At 34.1% G+C, this 18,085-nt stretch overlaps 3 protein-coding genes across 3 annotated transcripts; 2 read left to right on the top strand and 1 right to left on the bottom strand.

Annotated features, from left to right (window-relative positions):
• Positions 1-1,319: 1,319 nt before the first annotated feature.
• Positions 1,320-5,186, top strand: LOC103494839 (uncharacterized). The gene is made up of 2 exons (XM_008456209.3): positions 1,320-1,656; positions 3,230-5,186. The coding sequence occupies exon 2, from the start codon at positions 3,269-3,271 to the stop codon at positions 4,868-4,870; it is 1,602 nt and encodes a 533-aa protein (XP_008454431.2). The 5' UTR covers positions 1,320-1,656; positions 3,230-3,268; the 3' UTR covers positions 4,871-5,186.
• Positions 5,187-5,929: 743 nt separating this feature from the next.
• LOC103494838 (uncharacterized) lies at positions 5,930-7,805 on the bottom strand. The gene is made up of 2 exons (XM_008456207.3): positions 6,965-7,805; positions 5,930-6,802 (listed from the first exon to the last, which is right to left on the bottom strand). Exons 1-2 carry the CDS (start codon positions 7,624-7,626, stop codon positions 6,106-6,108), a joined length of 1,359 nt encoding a protein of 452 aa, XP_008454429.1. The 5' UTR covers positions 7,627-7,805; the 3' UTR covers positions 5,930-6,105.
• Positions 7,806-15,064: 7,259 nt separating this feature from the next.
• On the top strand, positions 15,065-15,784 carry LOC127150414 (serine/threonine-protein phosphatase 7 long form homolog). The gene is made up of 2 exons (XM_051088140.1): positions 15,065-15,433; positions 15,515-15,784. The coding sequence occupies exons 1-2, from the start codon at positions 15,065-15,067 to the stop codon at positions 15,719-15,721; spliced, it is 576 nt and encodes a 191-aa protein (XP_050944097.1). The 3' UTR covers positions 15,722-15,784.
• Positions 15,785-18,085: the final 2,301 nt, after the last annotated feature.

Genomic DNA, 18,085 nt, shown 5'->3' with positions numbered 1-18,085 from the left:
AAATGTCGAGGATTGAATTTTATGGAAACATCCATACAAAAATTTCGATGTTTCAATGGATATCCTTGAAAATTTAATTAAACTAGTTAATAAACATTTTATTGGTTTGAAACAAGCTAACACATTTTTATTTATTATATATTGTTATATTTATCTCAGTTATATTTTATTGCTTATTTTTATGTTTTGTGGATTTTTTTAAGATGTAATAAAAAACTTAACTTGTCCTGCATTGAAATGTTGAACCCAAAAATATTGAAAGCATTTTTTAAAATATCGAGATGTCAAGGAAATGGACATAAAGGAAAGTATTTTTTTTACTAGTACAATAATTACGAAAGTGGAAATTGAACTCTGATCTCTAAAAAGAAAATTGTATTATTTATCATTGAGTTAAATTAAATTATTTCATTACATATTTATTGTATAATAAATATTGATTTTATATTTGTTGAAATTTTGATTGTTGCATTCAAAATTAATTGTTTTGGAAGGGATATAAATTTTAAAAATTATTCTTCTAATTTAAAATGTCGTATAATTTAAGGGACTAAAAGCGTAGAAAAAAGAAGAAGAAGAAGAAGAATGATATGGGCTAAAAGAAAAGAGGATGAAGGTCAGTAGTTAAGGTTAGGCAATAGTGGAATCAATTGGGTTCATTGAGTTAGCCCACAAACTACTTCTCAAAAACCATGTAAGCCCGACAATATACTCTACATGAGCCCTACTACCTAACCACACCCCAATATCTATTCTTAACCCACACACCTTTTCTCTCTCTCTCTCTCTCTCTTTCCTTTTTAATTTCAACCCTAAACCCTAACTTAGTCTATTACTCCACTTCACATTTATTATTATTACTTACTCTAACTTAGTAAAGGTATATGACTAGGATAAATTTGCTCAAAATTTAACTACAAACAAAATATCATGTCAAAGTATATTTTTTTGTTATGAATATCTCACTCCAAAGATGAAATGACATGTTAAACTCACTTTAGTTAGGATTTTTGTTTATTATAAAATTTCAAATATTTATATCTCTCCTCCTATTCATTCAACTAAATTAACATTTAATCTCATAATTAAGGAAAATAACTCGAAAGTAAAAAAAAAAAAAAAAAATCAAAGATGCATATTTCTCAGCTACCAAACAAATCCATTAACATGGGATACTTCTCATTAAACTTCATAAATTTCTCTTATTTTTCTTAAGGAAAAAAAAAAGGGAATTAAAGAACATTTCCTTTTTCATGCTCCTTTTTTGTTACCGATGAACACCCAACAACTTCAATTTAAGGCTTATGGGGTAATGGGTCACACTTGTTTTACTTTTCAAGGTCAGGCAATTGCATTCCATCCTCACAAAATTTGATCTTTTTCGTTTTTCCTCAGTTTTATTAAATAAGAATAAACAATTTTGCAATAGTGGCAGAGTTGGACATTTTTTTTCCTTCTTTTCTTTTTGTTCTTCTAGCGACTTGGTCCTTCTTGGTATTGGATCCGATCTCTCTACCCACTACACAAACTTTTATACTCTTTCGACCTCCCCGCCATGGTTGAAACGATGAAGATTATTTGATTTCTGCAACACCCATCTCGTTATTCTTCTTCTTTCTCCCCATTGTTTCCCAGTTCTGGTTCATCTTCTTGCAGGTACTTCTGGTTTCAGCCCCCTTTTCTTCTTTGTCTATACCCTTTACTGCTCTCTTCAACTTTCCTACTCAACTGTTTAAGCCATTGATGTTTTCAATTTGGTTTGAGAGCTTTGAGTTTTCTTTTTCAGATTTTCAGATTTTTTTTTTCTCTTTTGTTTCATTTCTTGGTAGAACGAGAAATTTGTGGGGCAGATTTTATTGTTTTGTTTATCTGCTCTGTTAGGGTTTATATAGTGATATGGGTTTGCAAGAACGGGTTTGTTGGTGGGCGTTTTGTAGGTTTTTATTTGAACTTTAGGGTTGGTGTTGATTCTTGTAAATCTGCGGTTTGGTTTTCTAAATTTGGGAGTTTTCACCATCCATGTGCTTTTGGAGTGTGCTTGGTTGGAGATTGATGTGGCAACTGGCATACATTGTGGGTCTTAGTAATCTGGTGTTGATTGTAACTTAAGTTTTCTTTAGAAATTGGATTGTGGTTATGAGGGTTTAATTGGGAACATTGCATCTTGTTATTATTAGTCTTCCGTTTATTATGTGATAGGGTCAAAAAGTTGTAGAACTGGCAATTTGTGAACTCAGATGTCTTTTCTTGCTGGTCAGACTACCATCTTTTGTGCTGGCATGGGTGTTTTTCTTTCATTTTTCTCAATGAAAGCGTGGTTTCTTACCAAAAGAGAAAGCTCTCTGCCTCTTGGCACTGTAGGCTTGGCGTTGTCTTGCACCAAGAGGACGCAAGGCTATGGTTTTGTTGGGGGTGTCGAAAATATTGCTTTTCCAGTTTAAGTAATGTCTTTGGTTTGGATGATTGTTTTGCAGTCTTGGCTGCATTTGACTTGGCTATTAAGTCCGCAGAAAGCTTGATTGCCCCCTTTATATATGTTATCATGTGATTCTTTGCTCTTATTTGGATTATTAAGAGGTAGAAAAGTAGAAAAAAGGCAAACATGTGTTGGTTGGTTCGTTTTGAAGGGAGTTGAGGGGATGCAAGAGCCACTTTGTGAAAGAAAAAAAACTTTGCTATTACTTATTGAATGAAATGGCGGCTACTGTTTACAGAACCTGAGCTGTTGTATTTACCTTTGACCAACCTATAAAATCGGTGACTCTTGCAGATGGAATTTGTGGTCTGTTTGTATTGGATGTGATTAAATAGTAGCATTTTCTAAACTTGGGTTAAAGATTATAGGTGTATCTCCTTTTCGGCCTTGAATGCACCTCCACCTAAAAATGAATTAAGTCAATGGAATCTCATTTAATTCAAGACAATTTTATGTTTATCACTTCTGCTGTATTGGTTTAGTTAGAATGGATATTCTTTTACTTCCGTTGACCTTAGTTGCAGGTGCCAAATCAGAACCAGATTCCTTTGGATATATAATTATCACAACATCATTATTTTCTTTGTCAATTGTCACATCTCTTATTGGGTAATAGTCTGAGTGAAATTTGGATGATTGGAAATATGGAATGTGATATTGGCTACTGTAGGTTCTGAATTGTGGAAAGTTTATGCTGTAGATTTATTCAAAGAAGAATGTTTCTAAAATTTGGACATTTTGATTGTTTTATAGGAAGTAAAAATATAAGGGTTTCTACTAGGGAAAGTCATCATGTTGAAGAAATCACCAAGTCGGAGCAGTAGGTCAAAAGGCATCAAGGTGAAACATATTTTGCAGATTGTTTTGTTGCTTGGTGTTTGCTTTTGGTTAATTTATCAGGTAAAGCGCTCCCATGATAAGAAGAAAGAGTTTGACCAAAAAGATAATGAATTAACAATAAAAACTCAAGAGGGGGGTGGTCTTTTGAAACTTGGAAGAAAAGACCTTCGACCAGAGGTTGAGGAAGTTCATCCAGGTGAGAAGCAAGAGGAAGATGAGGAAGAAGAAACTGGGAGTGAGGAAGAAGAGCCAAAGCATGAGGGAGAAGAGGGACATGAAGAACAGAAGAATGAGGCAGTCGATGAGGAAGATGAAGGGAGCAAGCATGAAGAGGAGACTGATGATGATGGGAGAGGAGGCAGCGATGAGGACATAGATGAGAATGATCAAGAGAAGGCGGATGATGAATCCAATCATGAAGTTGAGAATGCGGACGACGAGAGATTGAAAGAAGACAGTGATGAGGATGCTGGAGGAAATGAAGAGAGAGAGAAAGAAGATCAAAGAGAAAATGAGAATTCTTCTGATGAGCAGGAGAATGACAGCGGTGATCAGAGCACTCATGAGGCACGTGAGGAAAACTACAAGGGGGATGATGCTTCTAGTGCAGTGGCCCATGATGACCATTCTACCACCTCAGAGACAGAGGAAGTGAATTTAGAAAATTCAAATGAGAACTCAGAGCTGATTAGCAAAGAACAGAACAGTAAATCAAGTGACATCGAAGAATTAAAAAGGACCCACAACAGTTCCCAGCTAATCGAGGAAGTAGATAAGATGGATAACAACGAAACTTCATCCAATGAGAATTTCAGTGATGTGAAGTTGAACGAAAACACTTCCCTCCCTACTGATAGTTCAGTTCAAAATTCAACCGTTGCTACTCAATCTGAGGATCAACCTGAATCAAGCAATACTACATCCTCTGCAACTACCGAGACAAATAAGGTAGAGAATGTGGATTCTTCCCAGCAAAACAGAACACAAATTGGTTTGAATCAAGCTCAAAATGAAACCACAGACAATTTGGCAGCCCAGAATGAAACCATAGACAATTTCACTGCTCAGAATGAAACCATAGACAATTTCACTGCTCAGAATGAAACATCTCTTCAGTCGTTGATACTATCAAATTTGAATGACAAGAACTTGGAGAACAACAGCACTTCTGAGTCTCAGCCAAACTCTATCAGTAAAGATGAAAATTCAAATGGGGTCGAAGGTGAGACCCTAAATATCACCAGTAAGGCAGATCCTACGTTTTCAGATGACAAGACAAACGAACCTGAGAAAGATGACAAAACAACAGAACCGGAGAATGTTTTACCGAACTTGATTACCCAGGAGAACAGCGAAGCTGCTCAGAATGACAAGTCGGAAGACAACAGTGAATCCAATAGCGATAGCTCTGACTCTACAAACCATATCGAGGACCCAGTTCAAGATGATCCAATTGGCTCTAACGATTCCCATATAACCGAACGGGTGGATCTGGATACGTTACCAGACAGTAGAACTGAGGGTGACAACAGTGAAGAGACTGCAGCAGAATGAGGATTTGAATTGTAGAGGTGGATTCATGGAAGTGCTTTTAGGTTTTTTTGATGATCTGTCTGTCATTTTGATTAGCAGTTGCTGGTTGCCCATGATTGTTGCCCAAGATTATGTTGAGTGTTTGTCTTGTAATTGAGAATTTGATAATCTATACTCTAGAGGATGAGCTATAGAAGGAGGCAAGGCATGTGCTAGTTAGTTAACTTTGTATAATCAATTTCAATTTTTCTTTGTTGACTGCTTGGTTCTTTGGAATGTGATATCTGAACAAACTACATAGTAGGTTATTGTCAATGCAGAAAGATGTTCTTTTCAATTTTCCCCCTCCAAAACTTTGCTTTGGATTTTTAGTTTCCTTGATGGGAGTCTGGGACCTCTTACAAATAATGTAAAAGTAACAAGACATTTAGTTGAGTAAATAGAAAGGGATCTTCTCTTAGTAATCTGACTTTGGAGAAGTTGCCTTTTTGAGACCATTTTAAGATAAGTGTCTTTTAGACATTCAAAAACCAAAAGATGATTCATCTTTAAATACTATTGGAAATTTTAAGGCTACATTACAAAAGGTACTTTACTTTTCCCTTTATTTCAATCAAAAACATTCTCATTCTTTCTAAACTTTACCCGATATAAATCTTTTATAATTTTGAATGAAAATTGAGACATATATACATATACACTGGCATTGATATTTAAGTATTTTGATGCCTTGGATTTAGAGATGCTTAATTTTTTTTTCCTTTCTATCGAGACAAATTAGTATAATTGACCTTACGTGTAGGCTTATAAGCAACAACAATTTTTTTATAAAAAAAATATAATTATAATAAAGAATGGTTGTGAAGTTCATTATTAGTAAGTAATATATTTATAATTCATTATTATGTTGATAATTGATATGGTGCCATCTCATTTATGGGTTTATTTCTATATACATGTGGTACCAACCACACCAACATAGGATTTTCTTAACCCTCCAATTCTTCTAATGGGTTTTTGCTATAAAAATATTAGAAAAATACAAATTAAAGAAAAAAGGAAAACAAAACAAATAATATATAATACGAAAAATAATGTCTGCATCTATCTATTCATCTCTCCTCTGTACAAAAAGTACAACTCAAACTATTGAAAAATATTAAAACAAAAAAAAAAAAGAATATATATAAAAATTACAAAATGTCTGGAATCCCAAAACGACAAAGCTCATTCACACGAAACGACAGTAAAACCTCTCATTGCCTAAGCTCCTTCCTTAGCTTCTGCGAGAACAGCCTGCAAGCGTCCATGCTCAGGTCCACCGCCGCCGCCAACGCCACAAACACCGCCGCGTCCTCCGTGCACGTCACGTGCTGCACACCCACCTCCACCTCCGGCCTCCTACTCTTCTTCTTCATCCCTTCCACCATCGTCGACATCACAAATCCTTTGTACTGATACCCCGTCAAGTACCCGAAATCCCCCGATCCGGGTCGAGATCCGGTTCCCGATCCGAGATCGAAACTTCCGTTAGGGCTAATCGCTGGAGACGCACTCCCGGTCATGTCAATCGTGAACCTCCCCCCGCTACCAGAGCTTATGGTGGAGTTCGCTAGTGTAGCGGCGGCGGAAGTCGCGGGGAGTAGTTCGAAGCGGTATCCGATTGAATCGGAGCCGCCGCTCTCCCGCCATGCCTCGAGGCGGCCCCATGGGCGCCAGCTACCATCGACTGGGCGGAGAATCAGCCACGCACCAGGGTTTGAGCGACTAACACGGTGCGATCCTGGCGATGGTACGAACGGCGTCACCATCGATGCGGCGGCGACCGGTGATCCGGAAAGGTCGTGGATCGTTATGGACCATCCTTTTCGTTCTTTTGCGGATTGGTCCCTTTCGGATCGGATCTTCGGTAACCAACTCTTGGAGGTGCTACTTTGTTCAGTAATTGAGGATCTGCAATTAAAATTGAGCACATCGAAATTCAGTAACAGAATAAGGAAACTAAACTAACGAATTGATTTTGTTTTGTCCTCTGTTGGTCGATTTTCTTCGCAGTTTTCTTGCATTTTCTCGTGGAACAAACAGAAAAAGATCAAGAAAGATTTGTGAACATACCTTGAACGATCCCAATCACGTTCGTTTCTGAAACCGAATTTGCAAGTAAAAACCGGTTGCTGCACACTTCCTTGCACCTGAAAAACCTGAGGACTGCACTCCGGTTCACCGTCAAACCGGAACACAAACCTCGGGTCCGGCTCGGACCGTACCGTCAAGTGCAATTGAGCAGATGAGTAACCCTTTTTGCCCTCGCCGATTCCGGTCCAACCATTCTGGAACACGCACGGCTTGGTTTCTGACAAACCCGAGCCGGTTACCGGAACAGTGATTCGGCCAAGTAACTTAGCGGAGCTTCCGAAGACGTCGCCGCTGCAAGTGGCTGGTCCAAGGCGACCGGTGTAGACTTCGATCTTCACTGACGCATCTTTCCGCTTTACAAGCTTCTCAATCTGAGATTTGTTGAGGCTGAAGCAGGCGGCGAGTGACGAGTGAGATTGAGAAGAAACCGAAGAAGAAGAAGAAGAAGAAGCCGCCCCGGAAATTTCGCCGTCGACGAGGAGAGGAATGGTGACGAACTGCGTTGGAAAATCGTTGAGTTTGATTTTGCAGAAGCATGGAGAAGTGGAAGGATGAACACCGGAGAAGGAGGGCTTGGCGGCGACTGGAAACTTGAGGGCTAAGTTTCCGACGAGAATACGAAGGAAGGGGCAGGGATCCATGAAAAAGGCGGGGCCGGCGAGGAACGCCGGGAGAAGAGGAGAAAGGAAGAGGGGAATGAGATATTTGCGGCGAAGAGTGAAGAATGGGGAAGAAGAGAAGAGAAGGATTGAAGATATTAAAGAGAGTATTGAGGATGTGAAGATGAAACAGGCTGGAATCCATAGCTGGCTGTTTTTGGATACAGCAGAGCTACTGTGAGGTCGGTCCCACAACCCCCCCCCCACTAATTTCCTTTCTTTCTTTCTTTCTTTCTTTCTTTCTTTTCTTTTCAACACTTTTTTTCTTAATTAATTATAGTATTTAAGGAAAAAGCTGAAATTATTTCATCTAAATATTCTCCATATTTGGAAAATGTGTCAAAATTAAAATTAATTCTGTGTTTTCCCTTTCTTTCTTTTAGCTCCATTTTTTTATTTAAGCTTCTATTTTTTTTTTTTTATCATTTCAATTAGCCAAATTAATTTGTGTAAATTGTTAAATCCTTCAAATTATTTACCAAACATAACACTTTTTTTTATGTCGATATTATTTACCAAAAATTAGTGTAAAAGAATTATTATACTTTACTGTAACATGTATTTTCAAATAATTTAGAAATCAACGTATTTTATAGTTATTATAAATATCTTATATTTGTATCTGTTTTTCGACATCTTTCGAAAATATAAAATTTTACTATATTTTATAAATATTTTGATTCATAATACTTTTAAAATTATTCAATTTTAATCTTTCTCTTTGAAATAATTTTTATTAAAATTGGTTAAATATTAATATAACATTGGAAATTTATAAATTTATAATAACTATTTTTAAATTTTATATAAGTTACATAACACATAAAATAATAGTATATTAAATAAAAAGGTTCGATTTTTATATTTTTAATTTTCTTCTTCAACACAAAGCTCCATATAGTGAAAATGTTTTATAGATGGATATTAGTTGTCTCTTAAGAGTTAAAAGATAAGATATTATGAGTTTCTTCTTGTAATAGTAAACCAAAAAAAATTGAGGAGTTGTGGATTAGCTCATCTTTATTGTTATTTTTAATTTTTGTTAATATGATTGGAGAAATGAGAGATAGAACCTTTAACCTCGGTAGCAGAAGCATATGTCAATTATCATCAAACTAAGCTCACTTTAATATTAAGCTTCCGTTTATGAGTTATAACGTTTTTAATACTTTTCGCGTAATATACCTTTTTTTTAAAATAAAAGTTTGTAATGTATATACATGCATATACACAAACTAATTACCAAAAATGCGGAGAATTGTGATTTGTATGAAGGACTTTTTTTTATTATTCGTTTTTTAAGGAGGAGACGGTTAGAAAGAATTTATTCTCTTTTCAAAAGATGTCACGATAATTCTCTTCTTCGCTAAGAGTTATAAACTTGTTTTTAAGTAACTTCCAACTTTTCGTTTATGGTAGGGAAAAACGGCATTCTTGAAATTTAAACATTAAAAAATTAAGAAAATAAATTTACCGACATAAAAGTAAAGCGAATTGTACTAAAAAGGGAAAAGGCAAATAAAATAATAGGATGAAGGATCCCTAGAGGCAACTTTGCTAATAAAGTGCCCAAAATTAAAATTCCTCTAAGGCAATCTTCAAAATGTCTCTTCACACACAATCATCTTACTTAGCATTAACATGTGACAACTTGTTAAAAGAATGTTTACAACTATAAAAAAGAGCTATACTTCTAAACGAAAAAGCTCTCGATTGTTCACCATATTTAATATATACTTTACAAAATATATTTTATTCCTTCCAAGTTTCAACAAAATCAACTCGATATTATTGAGATTTTGACAAGTCATTGAATTGAAGAATCCATATCGGTTAAATTTAAGAATGTTGGTTTTTTAGGTGTCCTAATTAGAAACACTCTAAACTTAGAGTGCTACTTCTAATTAAATTCTCTTTTGCATTCTTTAGTTTGAAATGAGAATATAGCATGGATAATCGTTAAAAACTTTGAGAACATGTTATTGTAATTAAGGTTGGAAGAGAGGATTATTTTGTATGATTATAGCAATATTGTTCGGCATGTATAGCAAATTTTCTACCATATGGTTTTTCTCTGAGTTGAGAGTTTTCCACGTAAACTATTGTGTTTTTAATTGTATTGTTTTTCTTCGATTTATCTAACTTTTTTTCTACAATTGAAGTGAGATGATTTTTTCGGTATACATAAATCATCACTTCCATCGCAATTAAAACTCTCTATTAAAAAATATATCTTTTACCTTATTTATTAATTACTGGGTTAAGCTTTTTGTTTTTTTGTTTTGTTTACCAATTTAAGCATAGTTAATTTTCTTAACATATTAATAATCTCGTCCAAATATTGTATAATTTTCACTCTATGCATGTAGTAAAGATTTGTATTTATAAAATGATTCTCAAGCAGACATTAAATCATATATCTTTAACTTCTAATGTCCTTCTCAATTTCATCTCTAATCCTTAAATTCTCAAATCTACTTTTAAGAATGTTTTAAAATTTATATATATAAAAAAATGTCTTTTCACATGAAAAATCGTTAAAAATCTTGTTAACGTAAATCCAATTTATCATTTAAGTTATTGTTTTATTCATAAATGTAGAAACTCGGCATGATCTTCTGATGTGTGACTATGAAAAAGCAAAATTTTATTTACGTTAAACCCTTAAAATTAACAATCTATTGAGTGAAATGCTCGTATTTCTAAACATGTCAATAAAATAATGATAACGATAAATAATTTTTTTTAGTAACATTTTTATAAATGGAATGACCCAAATAAAAATTGTAAAAATAATCAATATTAAATATGGATAGGAAGAGAGTTGATTTTAATTAATTTTGATTTTTGAAAGTTAAATGGAATGAAATGATTGAAGAGGTTAAAAGATGATAGGACACGTGGAGGAAGGAGGAAGGGGAAGGTGAGAGAGAGAGAGAGAGAGAGAGAGAGAGAAGAAATCAGGGGGGATTTGACATGGCAGCTAAGAATGAATGAGTAAAATATATGGGGTGGGGATAGGGAGATTATACTGTAAACCAAATTGAAATATTTGAATATAAAAACATTACATTACATTACATAAATATTTTTAAATTTTTTTTTTTTTTTTAAAAAAATAATAATAATAGGAAATAGCTGGAAAAGATGAAGCAAAAAGGACTTGCCGCACGTACGCTGCCATGCGGCCACGTCATATAGGACGAAAGAAATATTGTCGTTTTAGGAAGTGACACGTGTGGAAAGGGCCCCAGAAGGAGTCAGAATCGAACGTGGTTGGGTCCCACTTCAGGGACTGGGATCTGATCTCTGACCACAGTCCAATTCATGTCGACATATCGGCTGAAGGAAGTGTAGTGTCGTTTTCTCAAGTCCAAGTTTATGTATTGTTGTAGTTGTTGCTTGCTTCCATTTTACCACGTTCTTTTTTTATGTTTTCAAAGGATGAGATCCGAACCCCCACACCTTCACAATTTCTTTTTATCTATATATTATTCCCCCTACTTTTTTTTTTCTTTTTTCTTTTTTCTTTTTTCTTTTTTCTTTTTTACACCCCTTTCCTTTTAAATAGAATTTTTTTTTTAAATAATGTAGTTTATGAAAGTATTATCAAAAATAGGGCCGATCGAAAAGAAATGTCAAAAATAGGGTAGTGAAGTCGTGTACCGGGTACACGACTTCACCAAAATCGTGGGACACCTACACGATTTGAGTCGGCATCGTGAACGGCGGCCACGACAAATGACTGGAGTCGTGTACGTGGTACACGACTTCTGACTGGCGTCGTGTACCACGTACACGTTTTCCTGAGACGTGGCAGTCAACAGTCAGGTTGACTGCCAGTTTGTCGGGTAGCGAGGAAATCGTGTACGACGTACACGATTTCCGTACTGACAGATGGCAGTCAACAGTAACGTTGACTGCCAATTTGTCTGTTAGCGCGGAAGTCGTGTACACCGTACACGACTTCAATCACGTGAACTTCCACGTGTCGGGCATGCAGGAAGTCGTGTCCCATTTACACGACTTCCCTGCCTATAAAACCCCCCCACCCGATTTCATTTATGCATCCTTCAATCCATTTCCTCTCTCAACAAATTTCCCTTTCCTCTCTTCCTTCATCTCAACAAATTTCCCTTTCCTCTCTTCCTTTTCTTCACTATCTTCCCAAACTTCCTCTTCTCCTTTACTCCTCAACTATTTTCTCTACATTTCTTCTCCATCCAACTCCATTGAGGTAAGTTTTATTATGTTGTATATATTTATTTATTAGTTGTATATTATTTTTTGATATTTATATATTTGTATTTATTAGTTATATATTGATTTTAGGTTGTTGTATATTTTTAGAATATTATTGGAATAATTATTATTAATTATGTATTGTTATTAGGTTGTTAGATATATATTTTTCTTTATTAGTTGTATATTAGTTTTAGGTTGTTATATATTTTAGGAATATTATTGAAATAGTTATGTATTGTTTTTAGTTTGTTATATATTATTGAAATATAATAATAATAATAATAATAATAATAATAATAATAATAATAATAATAATAATGATATTAATAATAATAATAATGTATAATAATAAATAATAATATTATTATTATTGAAATATTATAATAATAATAATAATAATAATAATAATAATAATAATAATAATAATAATGATATTATTATTATTGAAATATAATAATAATAATAATAATAATAATAATAATAATAATAATAATAATAATAATAATAATAATAATAATAATAATAATAATAATAATGTATAATAATAATAATAATAATATATAATTATAATAATAATAATTATTATTATTACGGTAATAATAATAATCATCATCATAATAATAATAATAATAATAATAATAATAATAATAATAATAATAATAATAATAATAATAATAATAATAATAATAATAACAGTATGGTTACTGTGTCTGTGCTCATGGAAATGATAAAACAACAGTATGGTTACACGGTTAAATACAGACGGGTGTGGCAAGCGAAGAGGAAAGCTTTGGTTGCTGTTTTTGGTGATTGGGACAAATCGTACAATGAGCTTGATCTCCGACAGGCATAGGTGCATTTGCTTGATCTCCGACAGGCATAGGGGCATTCTTTCTGCCATTAATAATGAGGAGATAGGTTGGAGTGAACCACGAGCATTCCATCGATATTGTCTTCGTCATGTTGCTAGCAACTTCAATAATAAATACAAATCGAAGCAACTAAAAGATTTGGTGTTTAGGGCAGGTAATCAACACCAAAGGCGCAAATTTATAAGAAACATGAAAGAAATAAAACAACTGAACCCAGAGTGTCTTGAATTCTTTGAAGATATTGATTTACAAAAATGGACACAGTCTCACGATAATGGGTATCGATATGGGTGGATGACAAGCAACGCAGCTGAATGTATGAATGGGGTATTTAAAGGAGCTCGTATGTTACCCATGACATCTTTGGTTAGATTAACATTTTATCGCACAATTCTGTATTTTGAACGCCGAAGAGCTGAGATAAGTGAAGCAGTTGACCGTGGCGAAGTTTATACAGAATATGCGATGAAAAAGCTAAAAAAATGGGAAACACGGGCTTCTGCACATTCAGTGACATCCATTGATAGAGAAACCCAGACGTTTGAGGTTCACACGGGTATGAGTATGATTTCTCCATATAAAGGCCAGCACACACAGGTTGTGAGTTTGATGGAAGGGACCTGTTCGTGCAACAAGTGGCAATCTTTTAAGATACCATGCTCCCATGTAATTGCAGTTTGTAATTACATGCACTTGACGTATGCAGCATACATTGATGAATGCTACTTGTTGTCGAACTTCAAACAATGTTATGCCGGTCGATTCCATCCAATCCAACACCCAGATTATTGGCCTGAGTTGTCATTCACCGAAGTTCGCCCAAATGCAGACTTACTTAAAGGACCCGGCCGACCGAGAACAACAAGGATCCATAATGAAATGGATTGGAAAGAGTCTGGTCAATCACTCAGATGCACTATCTGTAAAGTCGAAGGACACAACAGACGTACCTGTCCTCAACGTGCATCTTCTTCTTCAAGACACTAATTTTAGGATGTATTATAGGATTTTATGATGTAATTGTTTGATGATGCAATTGTTTGATGTAAATGCTTCTATGTAATTTCAGAAAGCTTTAATGAACTACTTCTGTATTTTTATATATACATTTGGGTATACTTTCATAATAAATGTAAATTAGGGTTTACTGTATACTTTTGTTTTACTGCAATTACATAATGGTCTTGCTTTTCTTCTTCGTGTAATTAATGACATTATTTTTTATATTATTTGCAGAATGGATCCTGGTCCAGTTGATGATAGCCATCTATATCTACAGGCGACCCATAGATCACAGAGCATATGGGATACCTCCTCCACCGTCATCTTGAGTTGTCGGAGGAGAGAGGCAGCGTCTCAGCGCACCATCCCCTTCGACCAGCGTATTGCACCCTACTTAGAGGCTGCTGGATTCCTCGGGGTTTCCCAGGTTGGGTTCATGCAGTTAGATTGGCATTTAATTACTGCATTGGTCGAGCGTTGGAGACCAGAGACCCACACATTTCATATGCCATGTGGGGAGTGCACGATCACCCTGCAGGATGTTGCAGTACAGTTGGGGTTGCCAGTAGATGGGGAGCCTCTAACAGGATCATTAAGGTATAATTGGATGCTTATCTGCAACGATTACTTGGGAGTCGTACCGCCTGACATGAAAGGTCAGCGATTGAGTCTTCCGTGGTTGGCAGAACAGTTCGAAGAATTGCCACCAGATGTTGATATTGTGAGCGTTCAGAGATATGCTCGTGCCTACATCATGCAGTTGATTGGGGGCTTTCTTTTCGCTGATAAGTCAAACAACTTGGTCCACTGTATGTTTCTTCAATTCTTATTTGATTTTGACCAGGCCGGTACGTATGCGTGGGGCGCTGCGACTCTCGCATGGTTATATAGGGAACTCTGTCGAGCGAGTAATGCACAGTCCTTAGAGATCGCTGGCCCATTGATGTTGCTACAAGTATGGGCATACGACAGATTCTCCATTATAGCTCCACAGAGAACGTTGCAGCATTCAGATGGTCGACCTTTGAGTTTCAGGTACTATTTAATATATATGTTGTTTTTTTAATAGAATTTGCACTATCTATAATTTATTAATTGTTTATTTCACAAATTAGATGGAGCGGTGTTCAAGCTGCATCTGAACAGTCAGGGAACATGTTGCTCATATATCGATGGACATTTGATCGGCTGAGTCGGTCTCAGGTTAAATATTAACCAAATGTTCTATAATTTTATTTTTTGTTGACTACTGACGTTTGTTTTTTGAATAGATTAATTGGACACCATACACGCCCGACATTATGGCATCACTTCCTGTTAGATGTCAGAGTGGTCAAGCGGTTTGGACTTACGTGGGTCCATTGATTTGTTTCCATCTCGTCGAGAAACATCAACCAGATCGCGTATTGCGACAGTTTAATATGTTACAAACGCCACCAGCGATTAGCTACACAGATCAGAGGTTGCATCAAATAGATTTAAGGGGTAAACATGATCAAGATTGGCGTCGGATTCATGCGGAACATATCGGAGTGTGGAATTCGCGATATGATTTTCGGGTTGAAGCACCTACTACAAGCGAACCGACGGTATCAGAGAACTATTTTGTTTGGTATAGGTCGATTACCAGACGCTTTATCACCCAAGAGGGAGCTTTCTATCATTGCATGGTAAGGATTTAATATGCTTTGTTTTATACATTTAATCAAAATAAAACAATAATTTGGTTTGTATTACTTGCAATCTTTCAGTATGATTTTGTTGACGAAGTACAAACTTTCTCCGTGGAACACGATATAGAAGCTTTAGGGCAAATATGTGATAGAACCACAGAGCGCGTAGATCACATTATTCAACAGACTCGACGACTTACTGTTGCTGACACAGATCGTAGACGCATGCGACGTAGACGACGACGGCAAGGCGATGATGTCGTAGAGGGTGATGAGGATAATTAAAAGTTTGTAAATTAATTTTGAATTCTTGTTAATTTCAATTAAAAATGTATAAGACATTGTTAATTAATTTTTTAAATGTCTAACCTTTTTATAAGTATGGTAGTTTTTTACTAAGAAATTTGACTACAAACTCTTGAAAACTTACACATTTAGTACACAAACAATTTATCTGGATTCAATTGAAATTTATAACATATCGTTTACACCGAAATTATATTAAAATCTTCATAAAGGAAACTAACACAAGTATTTGCTAAACATAATTTGAGTTGTCATCCAATAATAATTCTAATAATAATAATAATAATAATAATATTGATAAAAATAATAATAACATAATAATACTAATAATAATAATAACAATAATAATAATTACAATAATAATAATAATATATACTAATAATGATAATAATAATAATAATAATAACAACACTAAACATAATAGTAGTAATAATAATAATAATAATAAAAATTAAATAACAACATACTATTAAAGCACAGAAGTCGTGTACCGGGTACACGACTTCTTGCCACGTTGGACGGCACTTGGACGGTCAACAAGTCCAAGCTGATGTGGAAGTCGTGTACCCCGTACACGACTTCCATGGAAATCGTGTATGAGGTACACGATTTCATGGTAAATCGTGTACCTCATACACGATTTCCTTCCAAAAATTCCAGATTCACTCTATTTTTGACAATAGTTTGCCCCATCACCCTATTTTTGCAATTTCTTTTCACCTCACCCTATTTTTGTCAATAATTTCAAAAAATACCATATTTCTACAAAATACCCTTTTAAATACCTCGACTCCTCAACCTATCAATTAAATTAAATAATATCTCAAAAAATTTGAATCAATAACTATTTTTTATAAAACATTTTCAAGTTTAAAGGGTATTCATAAAATTTTTCAATAGTTTTGGATTGATACTTTTTAAACAAAACTTTAGAACTTAAAGATAAGTTGGCATAACTTCATATAAGATTTGAAGTTTAAATCGTGTAATTCTAATTTTTTTTTAAGTTATATGATCTTGATCTAAATTTTAAATTGTGCAATACGCCTCTAAATCTTTTGTTTGTAGACTCTTATGCTTTCAAGTGCTTATTTTTTTCCATGTACAATTATTCGTATATTATAATGTTGATTGAGTCTTATGATTGAAGTGTTTCTTTCGCATGTTTGTAATATATATTATTTTGGAAGAAGATTTATACATAACATGACCTTGAACACCATAAAGAAAATGAAAATTCTCTTTAAAAAAAAGAACGTAAATTGTAGGTAGCCCATTTAATATAATGGCTAGCCTTTTGTTTTTTCTTTCTTATTTCTTGCTCCCATAAAAAAGTGTACAAACTTCTATTAATATTCTCACAAATGTTATTAAACAAACTCAGTCGTATAATTCTAGGTAGTTTGAGGAATAATGTAATGAAGAATTATTTGATGTCTACAAATGAAGTTTTTATTTCTTTCTCTAGTGCACTTTCTACCCTATATCCCTAACTCTGCTTACCTCCTTGGCTTGTTTTAGGGTTGAGGTTTGTGCAAGGAATTCGACCATAGAAATAAGGGTCAAATTAGGGGTAGGGACCTACGGAAATAATATCCTTTTTAAGTTTTTGTCCATTTTGCTATTTTTGACGTTTTTTCTTTACATTGATAAGAAATTTGGTTTTTTTTTTTTTTAATTCTCCTTTAATTTTTGCTTACCTTAATGTAATATTTTTTTTTATCCAAACTCTAAATTGGTGGAAAACTTGTTTTTATTTTCAACAAATATATGAGACTAATATATAGGGGTAAGTGTAAACACGTTTTTGTTGTACTCTAGAAATTATGACAAAAATTAATAATTATAATGAACTATTCGAAATCACTTATGTATGCTAAGTATGAATATGTGTGAAAGTCCCAAATTTGAGACCACTCATGGGTCTAAGTTTTGGATGGAATTAGTATAATTGTTATTTTTTTTATGACTAAATTTTGCTCATTTAATTTTATTTGTTCTACTATCTATAGTGACCTATTGAATCTCAAATCTTTAAGAATTTAGATAATGTTAATATCATTGAATCAAATTTTCTTTGATATTATTATATATTTTTTAACAACGACCAGAATATTGAAAATTTAAATATGTGAAAAAGAAAGAATATAAATTATAAATCAGGTTAATACCATTAACTATTTTATTGAATAGTTATGTATATACAATAATATAAGTGGGAGAAATGTGAAAGTTACAAAAATTTGATAATGGGGAGCATCATTAATATTCATTAGTGGAGAAATGAACAGTTTTGGGAAAATAAATGAGCAAATAATTAGAGTTACCAAAGCTATAACCCAT

Source organism: Cucumis melo, chromosome 7 (genome assembly GCF_025177605.1).
Source record: "Cucumis melo cultivar AY chromosome 7, USDA_Cmelo_AY_1.0, whole genome shotgun sequence".
Taxonomy (NCBI): Eukaryota; Viridiplantae; Streptophyta; class Magnoliopsida; order Cucurbitales; family Cucurbitaceae; genus Cucumis; species Cucumis melo.
Note: the sequence above shows the minus strand (reverse complement) of the source record. Positions and strands in the feature narration are given on the sequence as shown.

Bases quoted from the DNA above. Each gene is read 5' to 3' on its own strand.
- LOC103494839 (XM_008456209.3), top strand. From the start codon at position 3,269: ATGTTGAAGAAATCACCAAGTCGGAGCAGTAGGTCAAAAGGCATCAAG.
- LOC103494838 (XM_008456207.3), bottom strand. From the start codon at position 7,626: ATGGATCCCTGCCCCTTCCTTCGTATTCTCGTCGGAAACTTAGCCCTC. The intron at 6,803-6,964 runs GTATGTTCACAA...TTTTAATTGCAG, and splicing joins CGTGATTGGGATCGTTCAAG to ATCCTCAATTACTGAACAAA.
- LOC127150414 (XM_051088140.1), top strand. From the start codon at position 15,065: ATGGCATCACTTCCTGTTAGATGTCAGAGTGGTCAAGCGGTTTGGACT. The intron at 15,434-15,514 runs GTAAGGATTTAA...GCAATCTTTCAG, and splicing joins GAGCTTTCTATCATTGCATG to TATGATTTTGTTGACGAAGT.